This window comes from Geotrypetes seraphini, chromosome 11 (genome assembly GCF_902459505.1).
Source record: "Geotrypetes seraphini chromosome 11, aGeoSer1.1, whole genome shotgun sequence".
Lineage (NCBI taxonomy): Eukaryota > Metazoa > Chordata > Amphibia > Gymnophiona > Dermophiidae > Geotrypetes > Geotrypetes seraphini.
In genome coordinates, this window is record NC_047094.1 from 46,176,566 (window position 1) to 46,191,940 (window position 15,375).

A 15,375-nucleotide genomic window follows, 5' to 3' on the forward strand; every position below is an offset into this window, starting at 1 on the left:
AACCGTGCCTACTTTCTGGTAGGCACCTTGGACTAGATGCCTATATGAAATCCAATTAATCCAATGAAATCCAATTAATTTTAATTTAAGCCAATTGCTTGTTATCGGCTCTGGTCAAGCTTTTTAACTAATTAAGTTATGCACCTATATCAGCTAGGCTTTAGGAGTCTTTTATAGAATCTGGGCCTTTCTGAATATTGGGCCTGTAGGAAACAATTTCTTGGGTGCATCTCCTTCTAATAGTGAGTATATACAGTTGTACTTTTAGGTTCAGAGTGTAAGTACCGTATTTGCCGGCGTATAAGACGACTTTTTAGTACCTTAAAATCCTCCCCAAAGTCGGGGGTCGTCTTATACGCCGGGTACTGTTTACATGCCCTTGTTGCATGCACAGCCGGCCAGGTTCCCTTACTTTTGTGGCACTTCCCCGACCGACCGACAACAGCCCCGGTCCGACAAACCTCCCTGCCCTTAACCGCGAATCTAAATTACCTTCTTACAGCTGCTGTAAGAAGGTAATTTAGATTCGCGGCTACAGGGCAAGGAGGATTGTCGGACCCGGGCTGTTATCGGTCGGTCGGGGAAGTGCCACAAAAGTAAGGGAACCTGGCCGGCTGTGCTGCAACCAGGGCGGGGCGGCCGCCCCTCTCTCTTGGTACCGCGAGGCTACTCTTCTTCTCCCTACCTTCTCTGCTTGCAGCACAGAGCCGAACAGAAGTCTTCCCGACGTCAGCGCTGACATCGGAGGGAGGGAGGGCTTTGTTTAAGCTTTGTTTAAGCCCTCCCTCCCCTCCGACGTCAGCGCTGACGTCGGGAAGACTTCCGTTCGGCTCTGTGCTGCAAGCAGAGAAGGTAGGGAGAAGAAGAGCCGCGTACATCCAGAAGACTGAGCATCCAGCCCCGCAGGAGCCCCGCGACCCTCGGAGGCATCCCCATGGGATCCCCGCGACCCTAGGGGGTGTCCCCACGGGATCCCCGCGACCCTAGGGGCGTCCCCGTGCAGCTCTCTAATGCTGTTGTCGGTTGGTCGGGGAAGTGCCACAAAAGTAAGGGGACCTGGCCGGCTGTGCTGCACCCGGGGCGGTAGAGAAGGTGTGCGGAAGAAGGGGTAGTCTTATACGGCGAGTATATAACAAAACTCTATATTTTAACTAAAAGTTGGGGGGTCGTCTTATACGCCCAGTCGTCTTATACGCCGGCAAATACGGTACATGTGCTTATTGAAGGCAATTCTACTACAGGGTGTCCTGGTGAGAGTCAATTCTAGGACAATTCTAGGACTAAAGAAGACTGCGAAGATTTACAAAGGGACCTGAACATGCTAGTGGAGTGGGCAACGAGATGGCAGATGAAGTTTAATGTAGAGAAATGTAAAGTCTTGCACGTAGGAAACAGAAACCCGAGGTACAGCTACACGATGGGAGGGCTGTTACTGAGTGAGAGTACCCATGAAAGGGACTCGGGGGTAATAGTGGACAAGACCATGAAGCCGTCGGCACAGTGCGCAGCGGCCGCTAAGAAAGCGAATAGAATGCTAGGTATAATCAAGAAAGGTATTACAACCAGAACGAAAGAAGTTATCCTGCTGTTGTATCGGGCGATGATGTGCCCGCATCTGGAGTACTGCGTCCGATATTGGCCGCCGTACCTAAAGAAGGATATGGCGATACTCGAGAGGGTTCAGAAGAGAGCAACGCGTTTTGATAAAAGGTATGGAAAACCTTTCATACGCTGAAAGATTGGAGAAACTGGGGCTCTTTTCCCTGGAGAAGCGGAAACTTAGAGGGGATATGATAGAGACTTACAAAATCATGAAGGGCAAAGAGAAAGTGGAGAGCAACAGATTCTTCAAGCTTTCAAAAACAACAAGAATGAGCAGAAACAATTCAGAACAGATTCAGAACCAATTTTAGGAAGTTCTTCTTCACCCAACGGGTGGTGGACACCTGGAATGCGCTTCCAGATTGCGTGATAGGACAGGGTATGGTATTGGAGTTCAAGAAGGGATTGGACAATTTCCTGAAGGAAAAGGGGATAGAAGGGGATAGATAGAGGGTTACTATACAGGTCCTGGACCTGGTGGGCCGCCACATGAGCGGACTGCTGGGCATGATGGACCCCTGGTCTGACCCAGCAGAGGCACTGCTTATGTTCTTATATGGACATGGATGCTCTAATGTCCTTATTGAATACTTCAATAGTGTACATTTGAGCACTCAACATTAGTATATATTAAGGTGACTCCATTTGCACTTGTCATAAACTTAGCTTGAACGGGGAGCTCCTAAATGTGGCAGACACATTGAAACTTACAGTATTCTGCAAACTGCCTGCCTAAATGTCTGCCCCCCTTATTGCTCCCCCCCCCCTCCTCATGAGAATGACCTCCTTATAGATACGTGCAGTAAATGCAATCCTTTTTGGACTCAGATAAGTTTCAACTGTTTGATTTTGTGCATATTCCCTTGTTTGGAATCACTAGAATCACTGTTGTGCCTATTTTGTCATACTCTTTATATTCATAAGTCACAAGGGTAGTCGGTGGATCAGAAGCCAATTCCCCACGTCACAGAGAACAGCACTTGTATGTTTATGTTTACGTACTGAGATTTTAAGTATATTCACAATTTAAATTGAAAACTGCAGAGACATTATGATGTATGAGGCGGACTCATTCAGGAATTAGCCTAATGATTGCCATTTCATGAATTGTAAGCCCGGGGTAACACTGTTCAGCCGATTTTCTCAGTTCCCCAGTACTGAGGTTTCCTGCATTTCTCTTGATAAACACAGGTGCTCCCCTCGTGAGCTGGGTGCAGGGGGGTCAAATCCTTTGCAAAGATTATTGCCAATTATTTTGCAGTTGGATATTTTGACTTATTGGTATGTTTTAGGTTTATTTTTTGGCCTTATATTAGGCACACAGTTGGCATGTTAAATGGATGTGACTTGTTTTAGAATTGCCCTTATTGGGAACGGAAAGCCAGGCTTCACTGCAGTTCCTGTCATTTTTTTAATATTATGGTTTCATGACAGATTGTCGGAAGCTTTAAGGGCCAATGTAACCAAATCCCTAAACAACACCCGCAGCAGAGGAACCGTTCCCTTAAAAAGGTTCAGTTCAGTCCTTAATCAGGAGCCAACAGGCAAAAACAGTCAAATAGAAATTGCCAGAGACACCAAGATCTAAACCACAACAATGCCATGTTGAAAGGCAGAAGAACTATTTTCTGCTACAATTCTCTTAGCTCCTTCAGGTTCTGGTTCCAAAGAACTGTACTCTGTAATTTTCGGTAGGACTCTGTTCTCTCTCTGATGGACAGAATATCGCTCATAGGCACTGACCTACCTGGGGTCCTGATGGCAAACTGATCCAAACTGGCGCACAGTTTTATTTCCTATCAGGGGATGATAATGAGAAGGCCACTTCACCCACACAGCAAGCGTTGACTGGAGAAAAAGTGCACATATTCAGTCAGTAAGTACATACATAAAGAGGATAATTCTACAAATGGGTGTCTAGTTTTAAGTGAATAGAATGAACCTGTTTGAAGCCTATTCTGTAAAGAAAAACTAGACACTAAGTACTTTCCGTTATAGAAGACCCAACATATTTCCCCAACGATAAGCTGCCCCAAATTATAGGCGAGGGCTGACGGCAGCCATTCAGGAAGCGGCGCGGAGCCAGGCCGGAGCACGAAACGTTCGCTCCTGCCCTGCACCGCTGGCCGCAAGATTGGAGGAGGCGGCCGGCACCCATCCAGTGAGAGAGAGACAGGAACAAGCCAGGATTTTAAAAAGGTACTGGAGGGGGATGATTTTAAAAGGTATGGGGGAGGACTTAGTGTCGAGAACAAGATTGATAGATAGGCCGTTCCCATTTAAGCAAGCCGCCCCCAATACGCAGGTCTGCAAATCAATCAATGTTTAAGCCGAGGCCTATCGTTGGGGAAATACGGCAATGTCAATATAAAGACAAGGGAACACTCCATGAAGTTATAAAGTAGCATATTTAAAACAATTAGGATAATTAAGCTCTGGAACTCATTAACAGAGCAAGTGGTTAAAATAGTTAATGTAGCCAGTGGCATAACAAGGGTGGGAGTCGTTTGGGGCAGTGGTGCCCCCCCTCCGCTCCTTCCGTGCCCCCCATGCCACACTCACACCGTCCCTTCCCACCCCCATACCTCTACATCTTTCCCAGCGCGAGCAACTTTTCCGCCTGCTGCTCATGCTGGCTTTCCCTCTAACTTCACTTCCTGGCCCCGCGACCCAGAAGTGATTTCAGAGGGAGCCAGGTCTGCGCGAGTAAGATTTTAAAGTGGTACGAGGGGTGGGGAAGGGACGGCGGTGGCATGGCATGGGGGGGGGCGGAGAGGTGCCAGCGCTCCCACCGAGATGGCGCCTGGGGTGGTCTGCCCTCCCCGCTTACTACACCACTGAAAGTAGCTGGGTTTAAAACAGATTTGAACCCCTTGTTCTCAACTGACCTGTACTTGCTACCTTGCTTTGTTGATATATTTCACCTTGATGTTCATTGGGAGTTGGGGTTATGGGTGGTGGGGGATACTGTTGCTGTGTATTCAAAAAAAATTGCATTGTTTGCTTTGTATTGTTCCTTGGCACTTTTCTCTAATAAAAAAAGATTTTCCTTAAAACAGATTTGAACAAATCTATCCCTCAAACTCAGCTATCTTGAAAAAGAACATGTCAACAGAGAGACCAGTGCAGCATGCAACAGCCTCAGCCAGATACCAGGGCAATAAATCAGTACAGCCAGGTCTAGGACACCTATGCCAAGAGAAGAAATTTAGACCTAACACCCCCTTCCCTATTCACCATTCACTCGGCGCCATCACTCTACTTCATAGTCAGTTAAAACCCGATAACCACAGGTATGGACAAGGTCTTATTCATCTAAAATTGAAAAAAAAACCAACATTGGCACAGATCATAAATGTCAGCTACCCACGGAGTACCTGATGTTAGGGTATAAAGAACCCTCAGGTGATATGTTACTACATAGGAAAAACTTAATTTATCATCCATCCTTGGCAGCAAGATAAGTAATTGCAGCCAGGTGGAAGTTGCTTAATGCATCAATGAAAGCAGAGTGGTATAAAAATCCGGAAGATTTTGAAGACAGAATGCCTTAGGGCTGTTCTTAAAAAGAAATCATCGTTCTTTGGCATAACAAGGCCACCTTTCTTGAAATATAGAGAACATCTATATTTTAAATAATCACTTTCTGGAATATATAGGACAGATGATGACTAACTCAGACGATATGAACATATTTGTATACAACTGTGCAAGAATGGTTTGAATGTAGAAGGGCAGCGTGGATAGGCTTTTGATCTTATCTGCCACCATTTCTTTGTGTTTCAATATGCATTTAAAAGAAAAAGTTAAATAAAACAAAACCTGAAAGAAATAACATTGTTTTTGGAAGAGATGGTGATAAGTATATAGTATTGTAATAAGATAATAATGCATGTATTTTATCTAGAGAAATTCAAAATTGTTCTGCAGTTACAGCATTTCAGATAAACATCCCTGTGAAAAGGCCTGGCACCAACCTCTAGTACATCTTTAAGAATGTGAATGAATATTAGGGGTAATTTTAACAGGCATGACTGTGAGTAAAACAGTATTTTATGCACAGAAACAGCTTTCTATAAAAGGAGCTAAAGGGTCATCTGTCATCATTTGCTGAAGACAGAGAAATATTTGGGTGCTACCGTGTTTCCCCGAAAATAAGGCCTAGTGTGTTTTTTGGGCCCAAAATTAATATAAGACATTGTCTTATTTTTTTCATGTACAATGATCATCTCTCTCTTCCTTTCCTCTACCCCAATACTTCCTCTTTCCTTGCTCTTCCCCACAAGTGCAGCATCTTTCCTCCCCTCTCACCCATCCCCTTGTGCCTTCCCTCTGAAGCATTTGTCTTTCCCTCCCTCCAATCCCCCTGTGCAGTAGAACCCTTGAACTGTGCACAGCATCTTTCTATCCCTTCCTCCCTCCCATCCCTCGTGCAACAGAACCCTTGCCCTGCTTCTATCTCTTCCTTCCGTGCAGCTGCAGCTGAACCCTTGAGCAGCCCTCCCCCCACCACCGCACAGCCGATCCTCCGCTCACCATCCCATTCTTCCATCTCTCCCTCCCATCTGAACTCCGCCAACCACGAGACCTACATACCTCCCTCCACAGAGCAGTATCAGCAGCACTCTAAACAGGCTGCTTCGCGGCCTTCTCCTACCGAGGCCTTCCGTGCACCACGTTAATGTCATCAGTGATGCGGCAGAGGGAATGTTCCGATGGAAGAAGGCCACAAAGCAGCCTGTTTAGAGTGCTGCCGACGCTGCGCTGTGGAGGGAGGTAGTAGGTCTCATGGTTGGAGGGTTAGCGGGGTTCGGACAGGAGGGAGGGAGAGATGGAATAGTCAGCATGAGTTCGGATGTGCGGCAAGGGCGAAGGGAGGGGGTGGGGGGAAGAGCTGCTGCCGGAAAATCCAGGGACTAAGACTTATTTTTGGAGTAGGTCTTATTTTTGGGGAAACACAGTATTTTAGGGCAAGGCTCACAAGGATTTGTTCTCTGTCTCCACCTGCTAGTCGATGGGCATAACCCACACGTTCTAGGTTGGTCTAGTGAGGACGTTAAGAAAAATCAGGGGGTTTTCCTTGATTTTTTAAATTATGATGAAGTAACAATATCCAACTATTTGTAAAGTCCTTCTCCATTTATTGTGGACTAATGTACTGTAGAAACATATTATATTTTCCTTTGTATTTTATTAAGAACGCATTTCCAGTCATACTGTTATTTTCAATATGATTTGTGATCATAAAAATTTGAAAATCAATAAAGAATAAATTATTAAAAAAGAAATATCAGGGGTAATTTTAATGTCTGTGAGTAAAACAGTAATTTATGCACAGAAATAGCCAAACATGGGTAACACAGAATAGCTGAACTGCTTCAACTTAGCCAATTTGTCGATCAAATCGGGAAAGATTCCGGAAGACTGGAAGGTGGCGAATGTTATGCCGATCTTCAAGAAAGGTTCAAGGGAAGATCCGGGAAACTACAGACTCGGTACCAGGTAAGATGATAGAGGCACTGATAAAGGACCGCATCACTGATCACCTTGACGGACATGGGCTGATGAGGACCAGTCAGCACGGTTTTACAAAGGTAGATCGTGTTTGACGAACTTGCTGCACTTCATTGAAGGAGTAAACAGGCAGATAGACAAAGGCGACCCGTTCGACATTGTATATCTGAATTTTCAGAAGGTGTCTGACAAGGTTCCACATGAACGACTACTTCAGAAAATTGTGAGCCATGGAATCGAGGGTGAAATACTCACGTGGATTAAAAACTGGCTGGAGAATAGGAAACAGAGAGTGGGGGTAAATAGACAATACTCAGACTGGAAGAGCATCACCAATGGGAGTGCCACAGGGCTCGGTGCTTGGACCCGTTCTCTTCAACATCTTTATAAATGATCTGGACATTGGTGCGACGAGTGAGGTGATTAAATTTGCGGACGATATGAAGTTATTCAGAGTAGTGAAGACACAGGGGGATTGCGAAGATCAAACTTGAGAAATGGGCATTGACATGGCAAATGAGGTTCAACGTGGATAAGTGTAAAGAGATGCATGTCGGTAACAAAAATCTCATGCACGAATACAGGATGTCCAGGGCAGTACTTGGGAGACCTCCCAGGAAAGAGACTTGGGAGTTCTGATCGACAAGTCAATGAAGACGTCCGCGCAATGCACTGCGGCGGCAAAAAGGGCGAAGAGAATGCTAGGAATGATAAAGAAGGGGATCACGAACAGATAGGAGGTTATCATGACGTTGTACCGAGCCATGGTGCGCCCTCACCTGGAGTACTGCATCCAGCACTGGTCACCATACATGAAGAAGGACACGGTACTACTCGAAAGGGTCCAGAGAAGAGCAACTAAAATGGTTAAGGGGTTGGAGGAGTTGCCGTACAGTGAGAGATTGGAGAAACTGGACCTCTTCTCCCTTGAAAAGAGGAGACTGAGAGGGGACATGATCGAAACATTCAAGATAATGAAGGGAATAGACTTAGTAAATAAAGGCAGGTAGTTCACACTCTCCAAGGAGTCTGTTATAGGAGAAAACACCCTCCAGGGATTCAAGACAAAGTTAGACAAGTTCCTGCTAAACTGGAACGTACACAGGTGAGGCTGGATTCATTTAGAGCACTTGTCTTTGACCTGGGGGCTGTCACGTGAGCGGACTGCTGGGCACAATGGACCACTGCTCTGACCCAGCAGTGGCAATTCTTATGTTCTTATGTTTATAAAATTACTCAAAGTACATGCATATAAACTTCTACATACTGTCCTTCTACACCAGCATTCTTCCAAGCAAAGCCTGCGGGTCAGTGGCTGTGCTTATGTGAGCCAAGGATAATGAAGCCATTGTGACATCACTGATGTGATTGGCTCTTAGGCACTGGTGGAATGAGGCATTATGACATCACAATATCTGCTCTGGATACCAGAGACTGTCATTCTGTAGTGTCTGTTTCAACCTCAGTCCTTCTGCACCAGCATTCTTCAAAGCAAAGCTTGCGGGTCAGCGATTGGGCACCCCCCCAACCCCCGCCACTTCTTAATGTCATCTGGGTCTGGGCACCAGCACCGGCATGTCCTGTGCGTTGGTGCCGATGCCCGAAGATCGGCCTCCTCTTCTTGCTGGGCCTTAAGCATCTGCGCATGCTCAAGGCCTGCGAGTTCACGCTCTCTCTGAGGGACGGGAATGGTGATGAATTTTGTCATCGTGTCATTCTCTAATCAGAATCTCGGAGACAGCGTGAACTCACAGGCCTTGAGCATGCGCAGATGCTCAAGGCCCAGCAAGAAGAGGAGGCCGATCTTCGGGCACCGGCACCAACACACAGGACATGCCGGTGTCCAGGCCCAGATGACAGTAAGAAGTGGCGGGGGGGGTGCCGAATCGCGGCGGGGAGGGTGCCGGATCGCAGGGGGGGCCTTCGGGGGGAGCAATGCCGGTTCTCGTGGGGGGGGGGGGGGGATAGAGCAGCGCCACTGGCCTCGAGGGGTGGGAACGTATCAAAGCGAGTTTCCATTATTTCCTATGGGGAAACTCGCTTTGATAAACGAGCATTTTGGATTACGAGCATGCTCCTGGAACGGATTATGCTCGTAATCCAAGGTACCACTGTACACGTAAATTTGTGCAGCTTGAGATTTTAATCACACAAATACAACCATATTTTTAACTGGATAGGTTTACCTGGATAAAACCCTATTTTACTCAGGCAACTTATTAGAATATAAACCTCTCTAGATCTTGGACTATAAAACCCTATTTTAGTCAGGCAACTTGTTAGAATATAAACCTCTGTAGATCTTGGACTATCTGAGGGGCAGCGTAACTACCCTGAAACTCACCGAGCATTCTTCCTCTGAGGTCTGCACACAGCCGGACTTGTCGTTCCGGACGCAGCAAGCTGTGTGTTTCTCTCGCTCTCTCTTCATCTGAATGAAATTGTGCACCTGCTGATCCTGCCTCATGCAGGGGGAAAACTTGGCACCAAGGTGGATTAACGCTTCCTGGAAATAATTAAATTTTATTTTATTCGTTTTCTATCCCGTTTTCCCCAAAGAGCTCAGAACATGGTTACAGGATAAACATACGTAATATACAGTTAACAGGTTACGATCTGCACTGGATTTATCCTAATTTGACACACTATTAGTTCAATTTTTGGAAAATTAATTGTTTCTTTTTTTTTTTTTTAATCCATGGAAGGATTGTAGATCACTGATGTTGTACAGTCTCTTCACTTCTGTAAACCGCAAAGAACTGCGAGGTTTTGCGGTATACAGTTTGCAGGTCACAATTTGCCATAGTTCCAGTTTAAAGCCTTATTGGAAATGTAAGCCATGCAAATACAGTACTGTGGCAAAAAAAATAAAAAAATTCAGAAAAATTTGAGAAAAATCAAATTCTCTTTAGCCATCTACAGAAACAGAGTGGAGAAAGACCAAACTGATGGCACAGTTCTGCACCAAGAAGGAAAAGTGCTACTTGCAAATGGGCATTTTATAAAGACCAGAAGATTGCAACAATCCTCGACCTAACAGCTGGTTATCACTCTGCAAGGGAAACAGGAAACAACATTGCAGGGCCTCCATCAGGGTTTCTGTACCCAGATCCAGGGTACTATGAGTGTACCCAATAGTAGTGTAATAATAGTATGCTACACATCTTATTACCGTATTTTCACGTAGATAACACGCACCCATGTAAAACGCGCTCACGGGTATAGCGCGCGGGAAACCGACATATATGTAAAAAAAATTTGTATACCGCGCACACCCGTATACCGCGCATGCTGCCCGACTCTCCTTTCGCCCGCCCCGACTCTCCTCTGGCCACCCCGAATCTCCTTTCGCCCGCCCCGACTCTCCTCTCCCCCTTGAAATCCTGTCCCCACCCTGAAAGCCTGATGCCCCCCCCCCGTCGTCCGATTCACCCCCCCCCCCCGCAGGACCGCTCGCACTCCCACCCCGAAGGACTGCTCGCATGCACCCGCACCCCCACCCTGAAGGACCGCTCGCACCCCCACAGCCTCCCGACTCCCCCCCCCAATCATATAGAAGCTCCTACCGGTGTCCTGCTGCTTCCTCTTGGCGGTCCCGGCCCTTCTGTGAGCCCTGCACCTGTGCTGCTTCCTCTTCCGGCGGTCCCGCCCTTTCTCTGACGTCAAGCCCTCTTGCCCCGCCGACTCCCCGACACGATCGGGGCAAGAGGGAGCTCAAGCCCTCTTGCCCCAGCCAACCGCGGCACCCCCGACATGATCGGGGCAAGAGGGAGCTCAAGCCCTCTTGCCCCCCCGACTCCCCGACACAATCGGGGCAAAAAGGAGCCCAAGCCCTCTTGCCCCGCCGACTCCCCAACTCCCCGACAATATCGGGCCAGGAGGGAGCCCAAGCCCTTCTGGCTCTGGCGACTCCCCCCCTCCCCCCGCTAGTTGTTCAGGCCAGGAGTGAGCCCAAGTCCTCCTGGCCCTGGCGACCCCCCCCCCCACCGCTAGTTGTTCGGGCCAGGAGGGAGCCCAAACCCTCCTGGCCACAGCGACCCCCCTACCCCTACCCCGCACTACATTATGGGCAGGAGGGATCCGAGGCCCTCCTGCCCTCGACGCAAACCCCCCTCCCCCCAATGACCGCCCCCCCCAAGAACCTCCGACCACCCCTCCAGCCGACCCGTGACCCCCCGGCCGACACCCACGTCACCCCCACCCCCCTTCCCCGTACCTTTGGTTTAGTTGGCCGGACAGACGGGAGCCAAACCCGCCTGTTCGGCAGGCAGCCAACGACAGAATGAGGCCGGATTGGCCCATCCGTCCCAAAGCCCCGCCTACTAGTGGGGGCTAAGGTGCCTGGGCCAATCAGAATAGGCCCGGGAGCCTTAGGTCCCTCCTGGGGGCGGAGCCTGAGGCACATGGGCCCAACCCGACCATGTGCCCAAGGCCCCGCCCCCAGGAGGGACCTAAGGCTCCCAGGCCTATTCTGATTGGCCCAGGCGCCTTAGGCCCCACTAGTAGGCGGAGCTTTGGGACGGATGGGTCAATCCGGCCTCATTCCGTCATTGGCTGCCTGCCGGACAGGCGGGTTTGGCTCCCGTCTATCCGGCCAACAACACAAAGGTAGGGGGAAGGGGGGTGGGGGTGTCGTGGGGGTCGGCCAGGGGGCATTTAGATCCATAAGTTTGGTATCTTGTGTACCTGAAGTGCCGCGTCTGATGGCTCTACATAAACTGAAGTATTTTCAGTGGAATTGTGAAGATTAGATTGCAATATTTTTTCCTCTGAAAACGGGATTTATACAATACCGCTGGTCTGGATTTATGAGTTGTTACATGTGACACATCTTATTAAGACATTAAAAACAGGCTTAGTGCATTTTAAGGTGGGACTTTCCTGCACACTGACCCCCAAAATTCTGTAGATAGCACCATAGGCTGTGCATGCAAATCAGTGCGCACAAATCACACAACTTAATCAACAAGACCAATTGGCAATTAACACTTCATGGTTGACGAATTAGAAGTTACACACATAAATTGGCACACATAAATTGGCACCTTCTATAAAGTTGTGCACATTAGTTCTGGTGCATGAATCTCAAAATAGGGCAAGGCCAAGGAAGAAGAACGGGTGGACCGTGGACATGCCTAAAAGTTAAGCACACTTTTACAGAATACGCCTGATCCATATACTACTTAGGTGCAGGTATTTAGGCCTGGTTTTAATTGGCCTAAATACCTGTTAAATGTTAGTAATGCATACAGCCGTTAAGCACGATTCCATAATGGTGTGTGCCTTTTATAGAATCGTGCTAAGCGCTGCTATGTTTGGCCCCAAATTTTTTAAGGTATTATTTATATAGAATCAGGTCCTAAGCCCATTTTATCGCTGCCATTAAAATAGGGATTTTCTCTTTTTGCATATCTTGTGCTTATCTTTCCATTAGTTTGTGAGTTGCAAAAATATTAACACAGGACACTTGCCCTCTCTTTTTTATTTATTTATTCAGTTTTCTATACCGTTCTCCCAGGGGAGCTCAGAACGGTTTACATGCATTTATTCAGGTACTCAAGCAGTTTTCCCTCTCTGTTCCGGAGGGCTCACAATCTATCTAATGTACCTGGGGCAATGGGGGGGATTAAGTGATTTGCTCAGGGTCACAAGGAGCAGCGTGGGTTTGAACCCACAACCTCAGGGTGCTGAGGCTGTAGCTTTAACCACTGCGCCACACTCTCCCCTAGTTAGGAGGCATGTAGAGTTCCTGGGTTAAGTCAGTATTATCTAGTTAGCATGTGCTAATATGAATGCACTAGCTGGATAATGTTCACACATTCATTCACTACCCATGGCACACCCCTTCTCAAAATATTTGTAAAAAATTAAATTGTACGCTGAAGGGCAAATTACAGCAGAACGCTTTCATTCATTTTGTGGTAAGCCTTTTTTTTTTTACCATGTTAAGCATGTATAAGTACTAAATGCAGTTTAGTAAAATAGCCTTATGTTATCACAACTGAAGTGAAGTAAAAAAAATATAACACGTAAATGAAAAATATCTGCATCAAAAAGTGAATACAAATTTTCAGCCCACTCTAAAATGGGTTCTTAGACTAAATGAATGCAAGTATTCATGCTATTTAATTGCAGATATCCTGAAAACAAGGCCTTAAGGTCACCTGACCTGGTGACCTGTAGCCACAGGCTAATCAGAAGCACGGTAATAATCAGAACACTCCATAGACATGTGGGTTACTGTGATGAGCTACAGCCCTTCTGCCATGGCACACCACACATACAACAGATGACAAACAGATTTCCAGCCACTAAATAAGTCTAGTCCAGTGGTTCTTGGAAGACAGCCAGCCAGTCAGGTTTTCAGGATACCCACGGTGAATATGCATGACATAAATCTGCATACAGTGGAAGTAATGCACGCAAATCTATCTTATACAAATTCATTGTGGGCGTTCTAAAAATCGGTGACGGGACTAAATCGCGTGAGACAACAGCACGCCGACAACTGAGCGCAAGGTTGACGGCACGCTGAAGAAAAGCACTATTTTAAAGGGCTCCGACGGGGGGGGTGTTGGGGGGAACCCCTCCACTTTACTTAACAGACATTGCGCTGGCGTTGTGGGGGGTTTGGGGGGTTGTAACCCCCCACATTATACTTAAAACTGAACTTTTTCCCTAAAAAAAAGGCAAAAAGTTCGGTTTCAAGTATAATGAGGGGGGTTACAACCCCCCAAACCCCCCACAACGCCAGCGCGATGTCTGTTAAGTAAAATAGGGGGGTTCCCCACCAACACCCCCCGTCGGAACCCTTTAAAATACTGCTTTTCTTCGGCGCGCCTCAACCTTGCGCTCAGTTTTCTGTGCTCAGTTGTCGGCACGCCGTTGTCTCACGCAATTTTGTCTATGAACCCTAAAAATCAGAGGATTGGGTTGAGAGTAGGGTTACCAGACATCCGGATTTACCAGGACGCGTCCTCTTTTTAGAGGACATGTCTGGGCATCAGGAAGCCTTTTCAAAACCCTCTTTGTCCGGGTTTTGAAAATCTTCCGGTTCAGAACCTCGTTGGGAGGACATCTGCGCATACGTGGGTGCAACCCGGCGATGTCGCACGCATGCACGGGATGTCATTGCGCTATGCCTGCGCAGATGCCCTCCCGATGCGTCTCCGAGCACAAGAGCAGGTTGAGGGGACGGGTAGGAGGAAGAATGGGGCGGAGCTTTGATAGAACAGGGCGAGGTTGGGTAGAACTGGATGGGCCTGGGGTGGGGCCATGGGTCCGGAATTTACAATACACTTCCCCCTCCCCATTCGCGGTTTCTGCACTCGTGGTTTCATGTAATCGCGAGTTTTTTCTGGGGAGGGGGAAAATAAAAAAAAAACATATTTCTGACCTCCCTGCCGCCTTCCCGGCCTTACCTGGTGGTCTAGCGGGCTTTCAGGGCAGGAGCGATCTTCCTACGCTCCTGCCCCGTACAGATCGCCATGAGGAAATGGCTGCTGTGAGTTCCCGTAGTCTCTCGAGACTACGACGGGAACTCCCTACAGCCATTTCCTCATGGCGATCTGCACGGGGCAGGAGCGTAGGAAGATCGCTTCTGCCCCGAAAGCCCTCTAGACCACCAGGTAAGGCCGGGAAGGCGGCAGGGAGGTGGGGGATGGGTCAGAGCCGGATATTCGCGGTTTTTTCGCCATTCGCGGTCCGGCTCTGCCCATATCCCCCGCAAATAACGAGGGAGAAGTGTAGTAAAATCTGGTAACCCTAGTTGAGAGTCCCTGGTCTAGCCAGACAAACAGTAAAAGAGCTGGTAATCACATGATACTGGGATCAACTTACAGAGCTTGGTCCAATCCAAAAATTTTCCTGTTGAACGTATTTTACATTTTCATAGACGCCTCGGTTTCGTAGCACCTAGAGAAACAAATCATTAGACATTTAGGCCACGTGTTTATCTATGGCATACCAGTTCCTTCAGGCGATTTTTCCAATGTTAGCAGCAAGGTTGGTATATAGCATACTCATCCTACTGTACAGTATATTTTCAGGGGCTTCACACTGGTTTCCCTGCCCATTAGTTAATAAGTTGTTTTCTGGCTAGCACAGCCATTTTCTGCTAACTCTTTCCAACAGGTGAAGCCTGTGAGCAGGGGTGGTCCCCTTGGTCATATCCTGGTGCTCTGCCAATGTGTCAATTCCTACATAACCCTTGAGGCCCTCTATATTAACAGAAAAAGGTAGCTTTGGCAGAGATCGCCT

General features: G+C 47.6%; 1 protein-coding gene across 8 annotated transcripts in view; it reads right to left on the minus strand.

Annotated features, from left to right (window-relative positions):
• RHBDF1 (rhomboid 5 homolog 1) overlaps nucleotides 1–15,375 on the minus strand; it is a 257,292-nt gene that overhangs the window by 24,008 nt on the left and 217,909 nt on the right. For all 8 annotated transcript variants that reach the window (XM_033963580.1, XM_033963579.1, XM_033963581.1 and 5 more), the window contains 3 exons: nucleotides 14,956–15,030; nucleotides 9,461–9,622; nucleotides 3,350–3,450 (listed from right to left, as the gene is read on the minus strand). In XM_033963580.1, the coding sequence (XP_033819471.1) occupies nucleotides 3,350–3,450; nucleotides 9,461–9,622; nucleotides 14,956–15,030 (338 nt within the window). The remainder of the gene's footprint in view (nucleotides 1–3,349; nucleotides 3,451–9,460; nucleotides 9,623–14,955; nucleotides 15,031–15,375) is intronic.